This window comes from Podarcis cretensis, assembly GCF_951804945.1.
Source record: "Podarcis cretensis genome assembly, chromosome: 6".
NCBI classification, from domain to species: domain Eukaryota; kingdom Metazoa; phylum Chordata; class Lepidosauria; order Squamata; family Lacertidae; genus Podarcis; species Podarcis cretensis.
The window spans coordinates 18,769,749-18,792,545 of record NC_137175.1 but is presented as its reverse complement, the minus strand read 5'-3'; the positions used below and the strand labels follow the sequence as shown (position 1 = coordinate 18,792,545).

The following is a 22,797-nucleotide window of genomic DNA, read 5'->3' as shown; positions in this document are numbered from 1 at the left end:
TAGGATGGCATGCAGCCCAGTCCACCCACAGTTTCTAGGGGTTAGTACTAAAAAGCAAGATTAAATGGAATAGTTTTTTTCTGCTGTACCACTTGAGATTGCAGGAGGGTCCTCGGATGACTTGGTGCTCCTCCATACAATACAATTAATCCCCTACAGATGCAAAACGAGCACATCAAAGGGAAGGCCTAGACTTCTCCCTGACATGCTATCTTTCTATGGATGAGGCATTTGTTTCAAACGAAAGAGCACTCACTGACGTGAGCCCACAACTCCCAGAAGCCCCAAGCAGTGCAATGAAGAAACAGGTTTAGCGACTTTCATCTTCTGTTTGTGGGAACCAGGCCTTTGTTAGCAACAGCTGATACTCATTCCAATCATTCTCATGCTGAGCAGAAAAAACATTACAACCAACTCATTTTTAGCTTAATACAGATTAACTACAACATTAATTTCCTTTTTATATGTTCACATTCAAAACTGGCAAATGTTAAATCACCAAAATAAATTAGAAAGATGCACATCTGTTCTGATTAAATCTGAATGGACCCGAATCTTGAGGTGAAATAGTGCAAACTGGTGCCACCTTGTCTCATTCTTTGAAAGAGAAACCCCTTCCTCTCCCCACAATTTTTTTTTTCAGATGTGTGACGAATCTTTCCCCATGCACTTGTACTTTGGGGGTGTAAAAAAAAAGTCATAATGATTAATTCTGTTGGTTGATGGACTGTCATACGGAATAATACCCCACTCTCCACTTCATGTAAGGTTTTACTCACTTAAAAACCCCCACCTCAACTCCAACAGATTCTGGAAATCCAATCTCACCCCACAAATCGGTATTCGCTGAATGTTAGAGCCAAAACATAAGGTTTCGGAACATTTTGAAAACTTCTGAGTTTCAAATTTGGACTGGGTTATGGTTAGTCAAATTTAACTGACTGGTCTGCAGCAGCAGAAAAATGCTCACGAGTAAGCAACCCGTCTGCTTTCTCCTGTGTAGATTTCCTGGCTAAGAGGGAGACAGCCTGAGACCAAGAGTTGTAGCCAATGCGAATCCTACTAAGAGGTAAGCCATTTAAATTAAGGAACCTTAAGTGAGTCATGCCCGTTAACTTTAGCGGGTCTACTCTTAGTAGGACTAGCACTGGCTACAACCTTAAAAACAAATTCTTAGGTAGTATATTCTTGCCAATCTGCTAGATGAGAACGTAGGTACGTATTGCAGTTTACAGCGCGGCAGCAGCTAGTTCATATTGGTAGCATGCCTGCCTCTACCCCAATTCATTCAAAAAGTCTAAGAAAGAGGGCAGCCAAAAGAGTTCAGGAGCACAAATAAAGCCGGTAGCTCAACATCACCATCTAGAGTGGAGACTGAATTTGGAGCAAGAAACCAGATACTGTGAAAGACCCATCATTCAATGAAGAATCATGGGCACTTTGGGAAGACTACAAAGTAGGCAAAATTTGTTAGGCCTCCCTTTTCAATAAATATTGATGGGTGGAACTCTCTATGCCCAATCCTTAACAGAGCCAAGGCAACTTCCTTTCTTGTGCTGCGTGGCAGAGATCAGTTTTGAACAACGATGTCTCTTTTAGAAGCTTGAAGTGTAGCTCTCTGGCCAAATCTTTTGTAATCTGAGCTCGGCCTGCAAGCTTCTGCAGAGCTACAATTTCCCATGGTTGCAACCCAAAACCAACATAAGCATGCTTAAGTTGCCCGCTGAAGCCAATGGCCTTGCAGCTGCTCAAAATTGTGTTGGGATCATGGCCAAAGCTTTTGAAGAACTGCTGGATGCCATATTGTTGTTCAGCTGCAGCTTTCAACCTATTTCTGCAAAAGGGTCAACTGTCAATGTAAACACAGGACGATGTAAACTTCCAACTCTGAGAGAGGCCAGGGAAAAAACCCCACTCTAAAATAAAAAGAAGATCCCTGGCATTAGTTAAGATAGATGTTTGCGTATAAAATGATTTAAACTGTTAAGAAGCGTTTTAACAACTTTTCAGTAGGAAACTGAGCAGAGACTCCACTTCCTGTGGTGTAGAACTAGCTTTAAGATAGTTTAGATCTTTTGTCCAATATAAATACTGTATCAACTATCTCCTTGCATTAGTCATTTCCTCTCACCAAGTTCAGGAGGAGGTGAGCACGTTCCCATGTTATGGCACGATTACAACTATAAATCTGCAGAAAGATTTGCCAGTTGTATTGTTTCTCTACCACATCTTTTTCCACCATGGTCTGATTTTGGCTAAGGTTCAAAGGCCTTCTCTCCCCGCACCACCTTCCCCCAAACTCCCATTTGACATATGACAATAGCGCTCTCTGAGCTGCTAAGAAAACATGCTCCACTCCAGTCGCTCAGAGAGAGAGAGAGAGAGAGAAGCAGAAAGAGAGAGGGGGGGACTTTTGTGGTCGGATAAACAACTGCTTCTGTCACCAACGAGAGATGGCAGCCACGAGAGATGGCTGAGTGGTTTGCTTTAAGGGGGCCTTTTGGAAAAGACTTCTTTAGAGCAGCGAATGTTCTTGCCACCATATTTAAAGCAGCAGACACTAAAAAACCAAAGAGAGTGAACAGGGTTTGATTCAGACTTGCTCCACAGTGAACAGAGAGGCTCCTTCCATTTACTCACGGAACCCGGACCTGACTGAAGCTTGTTGCTGAAGGAAAGGGCCGAGAAACTGATTTGGGGGCCAATTCCTCATTACTCCTACAGCCCCCAACACCACTTTTCAGCCTGTCCTGGAGGCTCTTCTAACCCTGAGGGGGGTGGCTCAGGGGGAAATTGGCAGAAGCAACTTCCTGTCCTCTTCCACCAACACGAGCAAAACTCGGATGAGTGCTAGGGCTCCTCCAAACGTTCTTTCCATTGCGCATTCACAATTATTTATGTTCATGGTGCTATTGGGGTGGTCACAGACAATTCCAATACTGTTTGTGTCTGCAAAATTTCTGGAGCGTTCACTCTACTTCCTTTTCAATCGGAGCGTATCCTGTAACTTCCTGCTGAGGTCTCTCCACTTTTTGTAATAAAAATGTTATTTATTTACTTCATAAAATTTATACAGTAGTACCTCCAGTTATGTAACCCTCTGGTTACGTAAACTTCAGTATACAAAAGCAGCAAACCGGGAATTATTTTACTGGGTTTTGCTGCATGCGCATGAGAAGAAGCGGTCCTCAGCTTGCAGAAACCTCAGGATCCTACCAGACCTCCGGAATGGATCCCATCCACAACCGGAGGTACCACTGTATACTGCTTGATTGTTAAAAAAATTTTTTAACAAAATACAAAAGCAGAAGCAAAACCCTCAGAGCAGTTCTGGTTTCATTTCTTCCAATTTCATAGAATCATAGAATTGTAGAGTCAAAAGGAATCTAAGGGTCATCTAGTCTAATCCCCCTGAAATAATAATAGTAACAACAACAACAACAACAACAACAACAATAATAATAATAATAATAATTTATTTATTTATTTATACTTCGCCCATCTGGCTGGGCTTCCCCAGCCACTCTGGGCAGCTTCCAACAAAATATTAACATACAGTAATGCATCAAACATTAAAAGCTTCCCTAAACAGGGCTGCCTTCAGATGTCTTCTAAAAGTCTGGTAGTTGTTGTTCTCTTTGACATCTGGTGGGAGGGCATTCCACATGGCGGGCTCCACTACTGAGAAGGCCCTCTGCCTGGTTTCCTGTAACTTGACTTCTCACAGTGAGGGAACCGCCAGAAGGCCCTCTGCGCTGAACCTCAGTGTCCGGGTAGAAGGAGACGCTCCTTCAGATATACTGGACCGAGGCCATTCAGGGCTTTAAAGGTTAGCACCAACACTTTGAATTGTGCTCGGAAACGTACTGGGAGTCAATGTAGGTCTTTCAAGACTGGTGTTATGTGAAATGCAGGAATCTCAGCAAACGCATTCATGACAGATGGATGTGCTATAGCCTTCCAGACATAATGTGGTAACTTTGGGGAAGCACTGCAGAACAAACTAAAGCAGAATAAATCCACCGCTGACACACTATTATTGAGTCAAGAACTTGCTGCAAAATATGCCCACAATAAAACACCAGTCTGAAGGCATCTCATCCTACCCATAAATTGCTATTCCCTCCTCTGCCAATTATTAGCAAGCAAACCTCCAGAGGCAGCTCAAGAATTTGAAATGGGTATTTGAATTTTTTTCACTCCGTTCCAAAGGCTAGAAGTAAACAGCAAGCATCTTTGAACAGCCACTAAAGAATGATTGTGCATATGACTGGAGAAGCATTCCTCGATAAATCTCCATGTTGTACAAAATAGAATTACTGTATCCTTTTCTTCACCCGCAACCACTAAACATGAAGTTTCACAAAACCGTAAGTCTGCATCTCTCCTGCCAAAGAGGTGTGTCAAAGTTCTACCACATGCATAAACATGGTAGAAGCAACTGAGAGTTTCATCTAAGGTAGCGCTACGTCAAAGTCACTGAGTGGTATGCTTGCTCCACTGATGTTTTGCGCAAGGGGAACATTGCTGCGTGTGAGAATGCATAAGCAGGTTGCTGGTAACACTGCTGCATGATAGATTATGCAATCTGTTGTGGAAAGGGTTTCTGCTAACACACCTGTTGTGTTGGACTCCTCTGTTGCACAACATTGAAATCCACCTGTCTGCTAGTGCAAGAGCCCTTGTGCCAGCAGATGGAGAATGCTGGAAACAGCCCTTATAAGCTCAGGAAACAAGAAGCAAGATGCATCAGCATCCCTTGGCAAGACAGCACCATCTGGACCTCTCAGTTCTTCTATGTATCGTGTGCCTTCATTAAGCAGGGAATGTTTCAGCGGGTAGATAACTCTTTCCCCCACTGCCATGGAAGAAGCTGAGCTAGCTGAGATTCCGCTAAATGAAAGGCAGAGAATCCCAGTGGAGTCAGTAATCCTATCCACGCAGTCAATGGTCAACAGGTAAATCAAGTCTACTGCTAATAGTACCACATCTTCTTTGCTGAACCTTCAGTGCACAAACTGATGCATATGCAGTCAAATACAGTGGTACCTCAGGTTACAAATGCTTCAGGTTGCATACGCTTCAGGTTACAGACTCCGCTAACCCAGAAATATTGCTTCAGGTTAAGAACTTTGCTTCAGGGTGAGAACAGAAATCGTGCTCTGGCGGTGCGGTGGCAGCAGGAGGCCCCATTGAGCTTAAGTGGTGCTTCAGGTTAAGAACAGTTTCAGGTTAAGAACGGACCTCTGGAACGAATTAAGTACTTAACCTGAGGTACCACTGTATTCCAGAACTGTTTCACAAACCTGCTATGCATGGGCTTAGCCAGGATTTTTGTTCAGGGGAGGGGCAGAACCAACGTGATTGGTCAGTTAGTTCAGTATTTCTATTGTTTTACTTGATGGGGGGAAGCGGCCCCTCCCAGCCTCACCTTGACTATGCCCATGCTGCTGTGATTTCAGCTATGTAAAAGATAATGGAGGAAGTCGAGGCCAACCGCTGACAACCCCGTCCTAGTGCCTGGCAGCTATTTCCTCCCCCATCAGATGGAAGCTTCCAGTTCCTGGACATCTATTTACACCTAGCAGCTGCCCATGGGTTTTTCAGAACAGTGCAAAATGAAAGCAAGGCTGTAAAAGCTGATAGTTGGTTGAATTTAAAAGCACTGTGTGCCCAAGTGGCTTGCTGATATAGGTCCTGATAATCTAACAAATGGCTTCCAATGAAGATGAGCAACAGCAGCAACAAAATCTCATGGTGACTTAAAGAACAGTAGATTTATTTTGCATAAGTTTTGTGGACTTGCTGCAGCCGGTAAGTGGACTGTAATCCATGAACTGTCAAGCCATAGCAAATGTGTTGGCCTCCTGTTGTTTTTTCCTGCAAAGGACTAACATAGCTATCCCTCTCTGCAAACTGACAGGCACGAAGTTAAAGACACACATATTTATAATATATATTATTTTAAAACTACAGTGGTGCCTCACAAGACAAAAAGAATCCATTCCGCGATTCTCTTCGTCTAGCGAAGCAAGCCCATTGACGGTTTAGCAGCTTAGCGCTATTAGCGGCTTAGCGGCTTTTAGCGGCTTATCGGCTTAGCAGATAAGCAGATAAGCGGCTTAGAAAAAGGGGGGGAAAGGAAAAAAAGTCGGAAAAACTCGCAAGACATTTTCGTCTTGCGAAGCAAGCCCATAGGAAATTCGTTTTGCGAAGCACCTCCAAAACGGAAAACCCTTTCGTCTAGCGGGTTTTTCGTCTTGCGAGGCATTCATCTTGCGGGGCACCACTGTACTCTTAAAGTGGCTCAAGCTGGTCTCCCATCCAAACAGGTCCACACCTGCTTAGCTTTAACACTGATGCCCCGCCATGTGATCTTTGCCCATTTCCTGGGCCCAGGAAATAGTTCTTTGCAGAGCTAATGCCATGGCCAATGGTAAATTCCTGGTTTAAACCTTACCCCTGCCTTGACCTCACTAAGTTGCCTTAAGCCAATCATTATTTCTCAGTTGCATCCCCACCCCCTCAAATGCAATTACACACACCTTGCAGGGTTGTTGTCAGGCCTAGAAAAACTCACAACTCTCCCCACCCATCATGTTATTCTCCCAATCGCCCTGTGAAGGTGGCTGGTCTAAGAAAGAGTGGCTGGCCCAGCGTCACCCAGTGGCTTTCATGGCTTGGGGAGAGGGAAAATCTGGTCCCAATCCAACATTTTTAACCACTACGCCACACAGTAACAGTAGTTACTACTTGGAGCAACTTATTCGGAATTTGTAAGATAAAAAAAAGTATCACATATACAGTGAAGAAGAAGAAGAGTTTGGATTTGATATCCCGCCTTTCACTCCCTTTAAGTAGTCTCAAAGTGGCTAACACTCTCCTTTCCCTTCCTCCCCCACAACAAACACTCTGTGAGGCGAGTGGGGCTGAGAGACTTCAGAGAAGTGTGACTGGCCCAAGGTCACCCAGCAGCTGCATGTGGAGGAGCAGGGAATCAAACCCGGTTCACCAGATTACGAGACTACCGCTCTTAATCACTACACCACACTGGCTCTCAGTGATTGAACTATCTGAGAGTGTCATCCTTCAAGGTCAAAGTTACCTGCCTTTGCAAATGTATGCGCCCCTTTTCCCCAAATGCAACAGCAAATCGTCAACTTGATGTCTATAGGAAACAAGAATGCACCACAACTCAGAGCATTTATCGTTATTTGTTGGTGACAAGCAAAGAGCGGAATCCACAGAGACCACGGCATTTAACTCCACCCTCTTGGCTGACAAGCACTTGACCTTCTGCTGTGGTTGTAATGTAGAGTGCTTGACCTTATTTCAAAACCCAGTGCTAGAAAGCAAAACCCAGTACTAATGTGGTCTTGCAGATCTGTGGTTGTGAATCAAGCAGCTTTTTTAAAAATATCAAATCTCAGCCGAGGGAGAGCTGATAAAATCTTGAGTTTCCGTGATAACCTACGGCTTTTATTTTGCTTATGGCGGTTTTTGCTACCGTTTTGTACAGCTTACCCGAACAATGATCCCCATCCGTTTGCTTTCGTACGTGAACGGGAAAATCTGGAGGATGGTGTAGTTTAAGATGTGGCCGCCAGGAGTCCTCAGCTGCACAGAAGACTGATCTCTGCCCACCAGTGTTAAGCCTATGCTTTCTGTCCACTGCACCAGGGCCACCTAAACACAAGAGAGGTCAAAGGTCAGGTAGTGTGCTAAGCTTAGAGGGTGATGCATATGGAACAGGAGAGCGATGGGAGAGGAAGTTACTCAGTTGATAACCATACATTACCCCCACTGGAGTCATCTGTTGTTGTTGTTGCTGCTGCTGCTGCTGCTAAAAATTCAGGTAAAAATGCATGGACCACAGCAGTGCTTGCATTTCTTCACTGGCACAAATGAGGTTAAAAATCTCAATTTTGCAAGTGCTGGGATTTCTAAGCATAGCTGGCAAATCAAAACCACCCGCACACGTGGTTCCGAGGTCAGAAATATTCCTTCGTCTCTTAAATGGACGGGGTGGAATGCCATTTTCAAATGGGGGAAAAATGGATCCTACCTTTAAATTCAGTCATATATTACAACAATCTGGATCCTACCTTTTTACGCTGAGGGCATTTAAGGAAGCTCATAATTATGCAGCTGGCATTAAGAGGCCACTGAAGAACTTTTGGAGCATATTAGCAATGAGCTGCTGTTAGGATCATATACAGTGGTACCTCGGGTTACAAACACCTCAGGTTACAAATGCTTTGGGGTTACAAACTCTGCTAACCCAGAAGTAGTACATCGGGTTGCGAACTTTGCCCCAGGATGAGAAAGGAAATCGTGTGCTGGCAGTGCAGTGGCAGCGGGAGGACCCATTAGCGAAAGCGCGCCTCAGGTTAAGAATGGTTTCGGGTTAAGAATGGACCTCCAGAATGAATTAAGTTCGTAACCCGAGGTACCACTGTACTGAGTTGGATCACTAGGTCACCCAGCCCAGTATTGCCTACACTGATTGGCAGAGGCTCTACAGGGTTTCAGGAATCTGAAAAACCAATGCTACACCACTGAATTTCCCAGCTTAAAAGTATTCTTATTATAGAATTTTTATAGTGCCCTATACCCAGGGGTTTCAAGGCAGTTGACAGAAAAGATAAACATAAAAACAACTCTCTCTCTAACTCTCTCTCTCTCTCTATATATATATATATATACAGTGGTACCTCGGGTTACAGACGCTTCAGGTTACAGACTCCGCTAACCCAGAAATAGTGCTTCAGGTTAAGAACTTTGCTTCAGGATGAGAACAGAAATCGTGCTCCGGCGGCACGGCGGCAACAGGAGGCCCCATTAGCTAAAGTGGTGCTTCAGATTAAGAACAGTTTCAGGTTAAGTACGGACCTCCGGAACGAATTAAGTACTTAACCCGAGGTACCACTGTATAAATATATAATCAAAATAAAAACAACAGCCCAGTAAGCTTGCCAAAAGGAAGACAGTGATCAGGCCAGGTGTACATCCCATGAGAGAGAATGTGCCACAATCTTGGAGACACAACTAAAAGACCTCTCCGGAGGGCACAAGCCTCTCCTCCCCTTACTCAACAGCTGAAAGGCATTCTTGGACAGCATTGCATAAATGGAATATCCTTTCTGGGAACTCTTTTGGGAAATAGGGGTCTGCTAACAAACTTCAGCACCATTAACAAACTACAGTTCCCAGAGGTCTTTGGGGGGAAGCCACAGCTGTTTGAAGTAGTAGGATACTGCTTTAAATAGACAATACAGTGGTACCTCTGGTTAAGTACTTAATTTGTTCTGGAGGTCCGTTCTTAACCTGTTCTTAACCTGAAGCACCACTTTAGCTAATGGGGCCTCGCGCGCGATTTATTTTCTCATCCTGAAGCAAAGTTCTTAACCCGAGGTACTATTTCTGGGTTAGCGGAGTCTGTAACCTGAAGCGTATGTAACCTGAGGTACCACTGTAACTATTTGCCCAGAATAATAAAATCTCACCAGTTTTGATTACTGGGGTATTCAGAAATAAATAGATTAATGATCCCAAACCCCAGTTTTAAAATACAGTGTTATGCTATTTGGGATAGCTCAGTTGGTAGGGTATGAGACTTTTAATATCACAGTCATGATCCCAAACCCCAGTTTTAAAATACAGTGTTATGCTATTTGGGATAGCTCAGTTGGTAGGGTATGAGACTTTTAATATCACAGTCATTGGTACGAGCCCCACATTGGATAAAAATAAATAAATCCTGCATTGCTGGGGGTTAGACTAGATGACCCTCATAGCCCTTCCAATTCCATGTTTCTAATATGGATAATTTATTGCATGCCCTAACAAGCCCTAGAAATTGTTTGGCGATAACTAGTCCGTGTCTTTGTTCTGCTTATCTTTCCCCAAACCTTCTACAATGCAAGTATGTAGCATTAAAGAGCTTTGTTACAGGTTGTTCTATTGCTCATTGTCTTCATAACCCCCCCAGATAAGACAGTTATCCCAGACATCTGATCATTAAAGCTTAATAAGTAACACTAATCAGATGCTTTTCTCTGACCTCTGTTCCTTTTTCTTCAAATTTCACGTTCCAGTTTTAAACTCCAAGCGGGAACTGCAACCAAAATGTTGCAGCAGGAAGTGTTCCTGGTCAGGGTTCAGCCAGCCAGCCATGGTGTCTTCCTGGAAACTCCATTCCATCTGCCCTCCCACAATATGTTTCCTATTTTCCATTCCCACTGAGCATACTTGGTCCTCATAAGGTGGCACAATTGCAAAACAGCCTTATTTTATTTTATTATATTTTATGTGCACTTCTGCAAACCTTGAGGTTTTCCTAAGCCTGCCAACACTTCCTCCTTCTGCAGGCGTGAGGAACCTGTGGCCCTCCAATTGTTGCTGGACTACAACTCCCATCAGCCCCAGCCAGCATGGGCAATGATCAAGGATGATGTGATTTGTAGTCCGTCAACAGCTGGAGAAGCCGGTTCCCACCCCCCTTTCTCCAGTGGGTGACTGGTGCCATTTTTGCTACATAAGGACCCACAATCTAGGCGCTTCCATATTGTCGCTATTTTGGGTTGCGATTCAATCGCACAGCAGCAAATCCAAGTTGTGCAATTCGTATCAATGTGCAACTTTTGTGCAACAAACATACTCCACCACAAATTTGCTTTCACACCCAAGAGGAATATCTGCTGCAGACTTCACAAAAGCAAAGCAATTCGAATTCATTTCCTTTCACAAGAGGCAACTAGAAGACACATAGCGGTTATGAGAATGAGGTATGAGGAGCGCTTGAAAGCCAACATCTGAGCTTTTGCGCTCAAACAGAAACATAGGAATAAAAACCTCACCGGGTTGCTTTACAAATACTAAACACTCCAAACATTCTACCGTCTTATGCAATATTTACTACACCCACCGCCCTACATGGGAGCTAAAAGGAAGATTTCGGACTTTGAGCTGGGAAAAAGAGTGGCACTTAGCCTAGAAAAGAGAAACTTCTGGGAATTTGGAGCTGAAGCAGTTTTGGAAGTGCAGTGGTACCTCGGGTTACGTACTTAATTCGTTCCGGAGGTCCGTTCTTAACCTGAAACTGTTCTTAACCTGAGGTACCACTTAAGCTAATGGGGCCTCCCGCTGCCGCGCTTGATTTCTGTTCTCATCCTGAAGCAAAGTTCTTAACCCGAGGTACTATTTCTGGGTTAGTGGAGTCTGTAACCTGAAGCATCTGTAACCTGAAGCGTCTGTAACCCGAGATACCACTGTGGTCCTGTTTCTGAAAAATGCTGCTGCTGCAGAGCTAACTCTTCCAGTTTATAGGGACTTGCTTGCCTGCCCACTCAACCTGCGTATTTGTAAACAATCTATGGGGGGACAAGGTAGAGGGGTGGGGGTGGGGGGCGGACAAGGACAGAGACCATGAGACTATAAAACTGTCCCAGAGTTTCCACCCAGGGGAACAATGAGCACAAAACAATATTGGGTTTCATTCAATCCTAGTCCTACTCAGAGTAGACCTATTCAAATTAATTGGCCCTGCAAACTCCAAGGCCATAACTCCTTGGCCATTCATAATAAACATTCATTCATTCATTCATTGAGTTCAATGGGTCAACTCTGAGTAGGACTTCGCTGGGCAAAAGTGGATCGTTACTACGCTTTATGAATTATAGTGGTACCTTGGGTTACATACACTTCAGGTTACATACGCTTCAGTTTACAGACTCTGCTAACCCAGAAATATTACCTTGGGTTAAGAACTTTGCTTCAGGATGAGAACAGAAATCATGCTCCGGCAGCGTGGTGGCAGCAGGAGGCCCCATTAGCTAAAGTGGTGCTTCAGGTTAAGAACAGTTTCAGGTTAAGAACAGAACTCCAGAACGAATTAAGTACTTAACCTGAGGTACCACTGTACTGCTCTCTACGAATTTTCAGCTTTCCGCAACTCCCCAGCTCATCCGATTGAGCGTTATCTCTTTCCGTTCACTGAACTGTATCAAGCCAAAAAATTAAAGGCTATCAAAACCACTTCAGAATCAGAGAGAGAGAGAGAGAGAAATGGACCCCTGTTTGTCATTAGTTGCTGCCCCACGCTTCAGTTGGGCTGCCTGGTCCCAGGGACTGCCGCTGCTGGCAACACATCTGATCTGCACATTCCTTCACATCCTCTAGTGCGGCGAAGTGTCGTCAGGGTTAAAGGCCAGATTGCCAGGATTCTTCCCGGGAGAGTTATCTCTGATCTGATTCTACCTATTACATTTCCCCTCTCTGTTACTGTATGGCCTCAACCTGACAGGAGCACAGAGCCCCAGAGGCTGTAACTGATCTCTCAATAAAGATGCTTTCAGGAGTCTCTGCCCAGGAATGCATACAGGAAACAAATCTAGGAAATCCTGCTTTGTGTTTCAGGAAATGAATTCTGTGCCAACTGGTAGAAATTACCCTCGCTGTTCAAAAGTTTGGTGAAGGTGGGGGGGAGGAAAACACCTCCAAGGTTGTGTTCCGATTCGGAGGGTAAACTGACCTCCCTGCCTTAACAATCTTTTATTGCTATAGGATTTCAAAGGCGGAGTTTGGACGCCTATTAAAGAGGCTTTTTGTGGAGTCACCCTTAGGGAATTGCTGGTTCATAGCATCTTGTATTTGAAGGTTCCTGGAAGCATCTAGCTCTTACTCAGCAACCATCTGTTGCAGAGCTAAGACATTGTAAATGATATGTGTATTCCATATTGCTTAATGCTTGCTGTGCCAATTGCATCCCCCCTCAAAACTGAACCAGATTCTTATCATCCTTCCCTTTAAAGATATCAGATTTGTCCCACACACAATGCTCAGTAACATCTTATTTATTTGTCCTGACCTGCTTAAGACCTATTTATTCTGGCAGAGCTTTGGAGAAGGGCAGGAGTGCCAACATTTGTATACCATAATCTAATGTGGATTATTACTGTACAGTAGTACCTCGGGTTAAGTACTTAATTCGTTCCGGAGGTCCATTCTTAACCTGAAACTGTTCTTAACCTGAAGCTTTAGCTAATGGGGCCTCCTGCTGCTGCCATGCCGCAGCCGCGCGATTTCTGTTCTCATCCTGAAGCAAAGTTCTTAACCCGAGGTAATATTTCTGGGTTAGCGGAGTCTGTAACCTGAAGCGTATGTAACCCGAGGTACCACTGTATTGTTTACTTCATTCCACAGTTCTACTTTTGCTTTTAATGTTCCATTTTGGGGTTCTTGAGCCTTCATGAGAGGAAGGGCAAAGTGTGAGACGTAAAAATCACCCATTAGGAATTTGCTTTTAAAAGGAAATAAGATTCTTGTACATTTTACTTATTTTATAATTGTCATTTGTGCATTTTCTAAACAATGGCAAGGCAGTCTGAGCAGGACTGATGGTATAGACTAGAAGCTCCTCTCTTGATAGGGCTAGATAAATTGTATTCTTCTAAAGAAGACACAGGTGGTGCTGTGGGTTAAACCACAGAGCCTAGGACTCGCCAATCAGAAGGTTGGCGGTTTGAATCCCTGCGACGGGGTGAGTTCCTGTTGCTCAGTCCCTGCTCCTGCCAACCTAGCAGTTTGAAAGCACGTCAAAGTGCAAGTAGATAAATAGGTACTGCTCCGGCGGGAAGGTAAACGGCATTTCCGTGCGCTGCTCTGGTTCGCCAGAAGCAGCTTAGTCATGCTGGCCACATGACCAGGAAGTTGTACGCCGGCTCCCTCGGCCAGTAAAGCGAGATGAGCACCACAACCCCAGAGTCAGCCACAACTGGACCTAATGGTCAGGGGTCCCTTTACCTTTACCTTATTATTCTTCTAAATACCATCAAATCTTCCAGCACTGATGCTGTCTGAAATTTAACAGCTGTGCACAGATCCCGACTAGCAATAATATCAATAGCTGCATTTGAACAAACACAGTTTACAGGAAGTCAAACCATCGTTTCCAAGGCACAATTTACCTCATCAGGACTAGCAGCTTGGTACACCCTGCAAGAATCTTCATAGTGCCGCTCAGCTTCAGCCTGATCCGTCACACCATTCGATTCATAGACGGGTGTCACATTGTGGCAGAGGGCGATCGCTTTCACTGCCTCGTGGACTCTGCTGCTCAGGGTTTTCCGTACCTTGGTAGCCAGGGTGGGGCCTTTTAAAGCAGGTGGCTCCTGACACTGCTAAGAAAAGAGGATAAAGCACAATTATATTAGCTAGAAAAAAAAGACATGGCTTTCATTAATACTTGTCATTTGCACAGGGGAAGGGTGGGAAGCCTAGGAATACAGGCTGAGATCCTTGATGAGCAAATACAGATTTGGTTGCAAAAAAATATGCTGAAGAATGCAAAAATAGGTCACCACGGCCACTGCAAGCTAGGACCTGGTGTCAGGGGCTGGCAAGACGCTGACAACTGACATCAATGGCATGTGGTTAAGGCCATTGCTCCAGAATGATGGAAGCTGGAATGATGGAAGTTCAACAACATGTGGCAGGCCATATATTCCGCATTCTCTGCAGTCTAGAAGCCCTCACAAGACCTTGTGTGCTTCACCTTGCCTCATCTGTGGGTCAGGCCTGTCATGAGTCACTGAAAGACAGAGAACTAAGGCTGAAAGTGACCAAGTTGAGCAAACCCTCTATAGCTCAGTGGGGATTCCAAACCAGGATTTGAATTCAGAGCTATATCCAAAACCAATGCCCTCTCCTCCAAACCACAATGGACTCTCAAAATCAGTATCAAGTGAATATTTTTAAATTCTTCTTTGCCAATGAAACCTACTGTGAAACTTTTACATAAATCTGGAAAGGAAGCAGACTTGTGGGATCTCTGTTTTCTTGCTACTGTTATGGGTTATTATTGTTTATTTCTTGTATTAGCTGCTTGATACACAAGAGTCCCCAAGCAACTTAGTAGACTCCTGAAGCCCACCTACTGGAGCCAGGTACAAATAGTTTCTTGGAGGTACGTGGGGCAGGAGAGGCTAGAATTAGGGAAGAGGGTGCCTCTGAGTATGTGCTTAGCCCAGGAACGTCTTCCCTGTCCTCACTGCATAAAAATCCACTCCAGATCTTCTCATAAACTTTCCTTCAGCAGCCTAATTTAGGGCAAAACTAGGCATCACCTTTGCCATACAAAGAGGTAATTTTAATGTTTTAGTATTTTATCTTTTGTATGTTTTAAAGTATGGCTGTGAATTTTTCATGATTTTCATGTTGCTGTTTTTCTTTTGTAAACTGCTTTGAGGGTTTTCTGTTGTTGTTTTTTTTAAATCAAGCAATGTATAAAATAAATACAATTTGCCCTTGTGTCATTGAAAGGTGGTATTCAGTTACATTCTACTCAGAGAAGACCTATTGAAATTAATGACTCTTAGTCTCCAACTTGGAGAGAGAGGTAATAGAAAGGCAACAAAAGCAAACTCAGTCACAAACTCTGAGTCTAGTTTTTGTGGGGCGGAAGACCCTCTTTTTCTTATTGCTATTATTAAATAATTAAAAAATGGGAGTCAGAAATCCCTACCAATCTGCAAATCACCTAAAGATCGACCATTGGATCCCAATTCTGCCCACTCCAGTTTGCAGCAATAAAAGAGATTCCTGACCTGAGACAACTGTACCTAAGTTTTCCTAGTTGGTCAGGAAAAGTAGGTTTTTTTACAGATCCCACCACCAGTTTGGCCTCTAAAACTCAGCCCCATAAACGTCTTTTCAGTGAAATCCCTTTACTCAGCGAGAGACGGATAATTTAAAATGAACAGGGTTTTATGTTTGTAAACACACAGCCAACCGAAAAAGAAAAAACAGATGGGTCAGCATAGAGGTAGGTAGAAAGCTGATCGTTTTGATTTTTAATACTATTTTTAGAGTCTGCATCGGACCTTCCAGGTAATTTTACAATTACTAAATTATGCTGGCCACAGGGGGAACATATAGCCATCCAGTTTCCTGCTCTGTTAACCTCTTGTGTCAAGAGGACAGAAGTTTCACTTCCAGGTCAAAGGGCATAGCATGGTAACAATAATTAGAGCAATGAATCAGAACTACAGTTTAAATGAATCATGGCCAGCAAATGCTTCCAATTACCAAAGAATCTAACCTTTTAATTATATTTAAACTTATACTTACTTGGAAGCTCTATTTAATTTGGTTAGGGGCTGCTTTCCTCATTCTTAAATAAAGCTTTATTAGTTAAAGTTGGGTTTTGAATACAGTTTGATGCATTGAGCTGCCTGAATACTGCCTTGCTCAGTACCATGAAAGCATGGACAGAAGGGGAAAGGGACCTGCACATCTACTTTTCATGGTTTCAGTTATTGTGTGAAGGCGGGACCACAACTATTCATCAACAACAACAACAACAACAACTTACTGAATTCTCAATGAAAAGGGAAAATCTGGGTTAACTACATGAAGAATATGGGCTGCCATTTTTATTATGACATTGGGCAGAGCTCACCTGTGTATATATACTAAATATATGGCTCTGAACTTCATCCATGGAGTCTAGTCCATAAGCAACTGTTCCGAGATGAAGGCGTTTGAAAACCATCTCATTCTGTGTCAGGGTCCCTGGAACAAGAGCAGAATTATAAAGTCAAGATCTAAGTAAGTGCAAAAAGGTGGAAATGGCTGTTTTTCTCTCTCACAGACACATAGCCATGCTATCGTATTTATGAAGAAAGGAAAGGCCGCACTCCTTTCATTTTTTCCTCTTCACTTTTTTTCCTCATCAGAAGGTTGTTTATTTACTTATTTTACTAATTCAAGCAATTTACAGACCACTTACAACCAGCAGATCTATCAACTACAACAATAACAACCAAGGTTTGTAAATATATCATAAACATATTCTTAACCATTTATGAAAAAAAAAGAAAATCTACATACAGATAATACAGCACAATAGCCATGTATGTATCAATAATCAATATGGAATTCTAAAAAAGAAAAAAAGTATTTCTTCTCTTTCTCTCTCTCTCTCTCACACACACACCCACACACACACACCTTAAAACATAAATCAAGCTCCCTATAATATTCTGCCCACACAATTGCTCTCACAATCTTGCATTTTCATCAGCCGCACAACCACTTTTTGAGAGGCAGCATGGCATAGTGCTTAGATTTTCAGGCTAGGATTAGAGTTCAAATCCCCTCTCATCTGCAAAGCTCACTGGGTGACCATGGGCCAGTCACTGCCTCTCAGCCTAGCCTACCTCACAGGGTTGGTGTGAGGATAATGTGGAGAGTAGATAGGACCATGTATACCACCTTGAGCCCTTTGGAGGAAAGGTGGGGTACAACTGTAATAATAAAATAAACCAGCACACCATTACAAGAGTCTCCTTTCCTATTGTTACTTATCATTTCATTCACCTCTAACAATAACCTTTAGCTATGCAAGATGTACATTATGACTTCTTTCCCTGCAAAGATTGTATTCATTTTTTAAAAAAGAAGATTTGTATCCTGCCCTTGGGGGGGGGAGTTTTCCAGAGTAGTGAAGATAAAATAAGAATAATATTAATAAATAAAAACCAGGTCACTCTCTAACATACCCGTTTTATCTGTAAGTAAATAGGATATTCTTCCAAGTTGCTCTGGGATTGTGCTAGATCGGACTACAGTGCCAGGAATTTTAGAATCCTTCCGGATCATCCAGCTGTAAACTATTTTCCCCATGTCAAGGTTGACACGTAAGCTGTAGAGAGGTGAGAAAGTCAGCAGGGAAAACAACTGAGAAACAATTCCTGTACAGTTTTTCTGATTGAAATCAATCCCTCCCCCCAAGTTCCTCTGTGGATTGAATATGTCGGTCAACTTCCCCCACATAAAACATCCCTTATACATATGAAATTAGCATGCAGTGTTTCAGGTGAATTTCATGATTCAGGAAACAGTTTTATGTGAAGGCTCAAACTCTCAGAATTCCACTCCTAGGCCCAGTACGGACACTGTAAATCGTGGGTGTGCAAGTGGAAATGTAAAGCACCCAATAACTCGTTAGCAGAAAACAGTCATTTGTTTCTTCACCCAGGCCTGGAAAGTATTGAAACCACAGTTTATTACCGAATATGGAAGCTTTAAAATATCATTTTGCGCACAAGGGCAGGACAAGGCACACACGCCTGAGCTCATGCTGCCTCATCTGTGTAACAAACCATGGTTTGTTATGATATCTGAACTGGGCCACAGGTACCTTACATGGGGAATCCTACTCTTTAGCGTTAGTTCTAAAAGCAGCTTTTTCCTGAAATGCAGCTTTAATGGCACTCAGAAGAAGGGAGCGGGCTCAGCTTGCTATTTATGGTATAGTTCAAGTAAGGGCCAAGCAAATAAGAAGCCCTGAATAACACCACAACGAAACTAATGGGAGGGGAGACTATCATACCTAATAGGAATTATATTTGAGAAGAGAAGAAGAAATCTGATGATCTGAAGGTACCAGCGGCCAGCGAAGTGCTGAAGGGCGACCATGACAAGAGAGACCACCACCAAGGCTCCAAAGAGAATCTTGGTGAGGCAGTTCACTTCCAGATCAAAGAGGCCAATCTGAGGAGGAGAACAGCAACAAAGATATTGCTTGCAACACACAACAGTGATGGGCTATTATTCACTCTCAGTAGTCCATGCTGAGCAAAGTCACACCCTGAGGTGTGGAGAAAGTAGATATTGCGTAGTTTCCCCTCCCCGTCTCATAAGGAACTTGGACTCATCCCTCTCTGAAGAAGGTTTCTAAGTATGTTGGATTGAACGCACTCACAAACCTCCTTGTGACTGGGAACTCTGAACAACAACTACTAGTACCACAACAACCGGGTTTTTCACCCTAAGTTCCCAGGGTAGGTAAAGGCAATTTAAACCCAACACTGAAAACAACTTACAATCACAGAAATAAGGTGGATCCTAAAAAAAAATTAAACACCTCAAAGGTCAAAAGACATGGTAAAGAGGTGCATCTTGTCAAAAGCTGTACACTGAAGGTGCCAGCTGCACCTCTGTGGGGAGGGAGCTCCACAACTTAGGGGCTGCTACCAAAATGCCCTTTCCAGGCCTCCACTCCCAGAGCTTCTGAGGGCGGTGAATGACCAAGAGAGCCCCCTCTGCTACTCTTAGCACCCAAGAGGGTCTGTTGGGAAGGAGGTGGTCTTCCAAGTATTTGGAGCCTGTTCATGAGGAGGGTTGTAATCCAGGCAAAAGCACTTACAAGCCTGCGTCGATTCTCCACACAAACATGAGGAGTAGAGCGGGGCTTGGTCCTTACTTTCCTCCCTTTACATATCTTGGTCCTTCCATGTTCAGGCCAAGTGCCTGAAGGCTACAGGGGCCTTAATATCAAAGACCCAATAAGCTGTTTGGGTTGCTTGCCATGTGTCAGCCATCCCACCCCATCGAGAAACGTCAGCTCGCACACTGCATTTTTAAAGGTACAGCTCACTTAGGTGTGCCTGTGACAAACACATCCATCATTCAAGTACAAATCCTGCAATTCAGGACTGGTCAAAGCTGGGAAACCAGGGTCTGCTAGATGAGAATGAGTAGAGCGGACCAAGAAATCTCTCCTTACCTTACTCCGCGGATTTGAAGTGTTCATGACACTACGCAGCTCCCGCCCTGTGTACAGAACAACTCCCACAACCGTTCCTGTGGAAACAAAAAGATTCAGATTCCAGATTGATCCCAATTGGAAAGGAAATAGTTGTTTAAAAAACGGAAAATGGACACGTGGAAACGTACTCCTTCAGGGGGTTGTGGTCTCTCCTTCATTGGAGGTTTTTAAGCAGAAGTTAGATGGCCATCTGTCATGGATGCTTTAGCTGAGATTCCTGCATTGCCTGGCACTGAGCATTGGACTCAGGTTCAACTTCACACCACAGGATTCCTCCCCTTGAACACTGCTGAGTGTCCAAAATTATACCAGCGCTTGAGTGCTGTCAGACCTTGACAGCAAGTACCAAACTGACATCAAATCAGATGCACCTTTTAATGCCTCAACTAAACACAAAGCTTTCTAAAGGAGAGATGCACAAGCTGCTCTAGCAGGAATAAAAAAGAGCTCTTTCTTGAAATGCATTTACTAGAGCAGAGACTGGGTAAACGTGCCCTTCTCCTACAGTTCCAATCAGCTCCAACCATTTGTCACGTTGGCTGGGTCTAATGGGAGTTGTGGTTCCATGGAGGATACAGTGGACGCTCGGGTTGCGAACATGATCCGTGCAAGATGTACGGTCGCAACCTGCAGTGTTTGCAACCAACAGCTGCTCGTCTGCGCATGCGCGGGTTGTAATTCGGCGGTACTGCGCATGCGCGACCGCCAAAACCCGGAAGTAACCCACTCAGGTACTTCTGGGTTTCGGCGGTCCCATAACCTGAAAAAAACACAACCTGAAATGTCTGTAACCCAGGGTATGACTGTATTAGATATTAGGCTCTTCGCTATATTAGAGAGCTCTTCCACTCCCTGCCCTTAATGCATAACACATCTGGTCTTGCTTTTACAGGATGCTCTCTTACAGAGCAACAAACCAGGGGGTAGCCTTTATTTGGAGATCTTTTACCCTAGCTTCCATTTAAAATCTCTTTGACACCCTTTCTGTTACAGATTTCAAATGTCAATATTGAGAGCAATTAAGGGTTATTCAAGCAGGGGATGCTTTGCCCAAAGGTTATTGGAATTCCAAAGGCTTTCTCATCTATAAATGTTTGAGGGGTAATTAGACGTCAGCTCAAAGTCCCTAGAGGCGTTAGGACAAGTGGGGAACTTCATCCCAGCCACTAATTCCCACTGACAAGAGATGATTATTTAAATTGCAAAGGGAGTTTTAAAAAATTGCTAACATACTCCCGACATTTACTCTAGCCTTACCTGAAGCAATCACTGTGCTGGCCCACAGGGTGTTTTCAATGCTTAAGCTCTCGTTCACTGGAGGGTCACTGTCCTCCTGAAAGAGTTACCAAAAAATAGTCAAAATAGCACTATCAACACATGGGGGAAGTATGTACAAGCTTGGGGAAATGCAAGTCAGGAAAAAAGTTTGGGTGGAACTCCAAGTGTGGCGTGTGATTGGGGTGGGAGGGAATAGCTTAATGAGACCTGAACATGATTGTGGGAGGTGGAAAACTAAGGAGACGAGCAATGGAATGGAATACCTTAGAAAAGGGAATGAATGGCTGGCTGGCTCCCTGAGCAGCAGCACTCTGCACTGCAATGTTTTGTTACAGAAGAACAGCAACTTATTTGTCCCAGAAAGCACAAGGCACTTCTGCGAGTCATGTTTTATGATCCTCGCAACACACTGAACATCTCCAACCTCTTTTGAAAGAATCTGGAGGTTGTCTCCACTACCCCAGGGTTCTTAAGAGACACGTTTTTAGATTTCTGGCCCAACAGCAACCACTTACTCTAGTGAAAGTGCCAACAAAGTTGTGGATATCAATGTTAGGCTCCTCTGCATACACGTATGATCGGATCTGGAGAAGGTCCTATGGAGAAGGATAAAAATGAGTTACAACGACGAGTTAAAAACTTTGCTGTTTAAAGTAAGCCCTCTTTTCCAAATAAATGATAGGCGCTTCTGGGGAGGGGGGGGCAGGAGAGGAAGAGGAAACTTCTTTTAAATTAGTGAAATATGTACACCAACTTTCCATCTAATTGACTATCGTGGTTAGAGAATGCTTCAACATGCTTTGTTATTTACAGATGCCATCAATCTCATATGGCTGCATTTTAGGGGACAGTGGTTAAAAACTACAAATTAGAAAACCTTACGTACAGAAGCAGTGGGCAGCCTCTGAGTGCAGCTGACAGGCAGGCGCAACTTCCAGTCTGTTTCACCATCCAGCTGATCCGTACGTAGAAAGCAGGACCCTGTGGGTTTTAAATCTGTTAATGGGGATTTGGTGGTTGCTCTTCAAACTGCATCTCAGAGGCAGCTACATATTTAGGGAGAGAGTGTTCCAGTAGACCTTGTGGACCTTGGAGCTGGCCTCAGGCACCAGGTCTGTTGATAGACCAACTCTGCATTATAAAGATACAGTGGTACCTCGGTTTAAGAACAGTCCTGTTTACGAACGATTCGGTTTACGAACTCCACAAAACCGGAAGTAGTGTCCCGGTTTGTGAACTTTACCTCAGTCTAGGAACAGAATCTGAACAGTGGAAGGGCACTGGCGTTGGGAGGCCTCATTAGGGAAAGTGCACCTCTGTTTAAGAACGGTTTCAGTTTAAGAACAGTCTTCCAGAATGGATTAAGTTCGTAAACTGAGGTACCATTGTATTCCAGAAATGAAACCTTCATCTGGTTGTGTTCAATTCCTGGCATACCCAGTAAGATGGATCAGAGAGCTTGTGAGGACAAAAGACCTCTACCTAAGATTCATAAGAGCTACTGCTAGATGGACAAATAGACTGAACTGGTATGAGAGCTTTCTATGCAGTTTAAACACTCTTACTGAATAACACCACACCATCTTGTTTCATGTGGCATGCCATTGGTTCTTATAACAAAACAGAACCATGAGCCAGAATCCTTCATTGCCCCTTCCTCCTCCTCCATGATTTGCAGACAAGTTTTAATTTAATCAAATCTACACATTTTGAAAAGTTGTTTGTCTTATTACAACAACTTAAGAGGTGCCAAAATGTATAGCAAACAGATTTTGAATGACGACTCCCGAGATCAAGAAGTAGGTTTCAAAAATGCACAGTTTTTTCGGTTTCTTAGAATTCCCAAGCAATGCCAGGCACATTCCTAGTGCAAATTAAGCAAAAACCACGTAATTTGCTTGATTTGC

At 43.7% G+C, this 22,797-nt stretch overlaps 1 protein-coding gene across 3 annotated transcripts in view; it reads right to left on the bottom strand.

Moving 5' to 3' along the window:
- The window catches only part of ATP9A (ATPase phospholipid transporting 9A (putative)), a 105,494-nt gene that overhangs the window by 37,704 nt on the left and 44,993 nt on the right, over nt 1–22,797 (bottom strand). For 2 of the 3 annotated variants that reach the window (XM_079979008.1, XM_079979006.1), the window contains exons 7-15: nt 21,777–21,871; nt 21,406–21,486; nt 20,870–20,945; nt 19,571–19,647; nt 18,395–18,555; nt 17,562–17,704; nt 16,460–16,572; nt 13,968–14,180; nt 7,525–7,686 (exon numbers count right to left, since the gene is read on the bottom strand). In XM_079979008.1, the coding sequence (XP_079835134.1) occupies nt 7,525–7,686; nt 13,968–14,180; nt 16,460–16,572; nt 17,562–17,704; nt 18,395–18,555; nt 19,571–19,647; nt 20,870–20,945; nt 21,406–21,486; nt 21,777–21,871 (1,121 nt within the window). The remainder of the gene's footprint in view (nt 1–7,524; nt 7,687–13,967; nt 14,181–16,459; nt 16,573–17,561; nt 17,705–18,394; nt 18,556–19,570; nt 19,648–20,869; nt 20,946–21,405; nt 21,487–21,776; nt 21,872–22,797) is intronic. The other variant, XM_079979007.1, reaches the window with a different exon arrangement.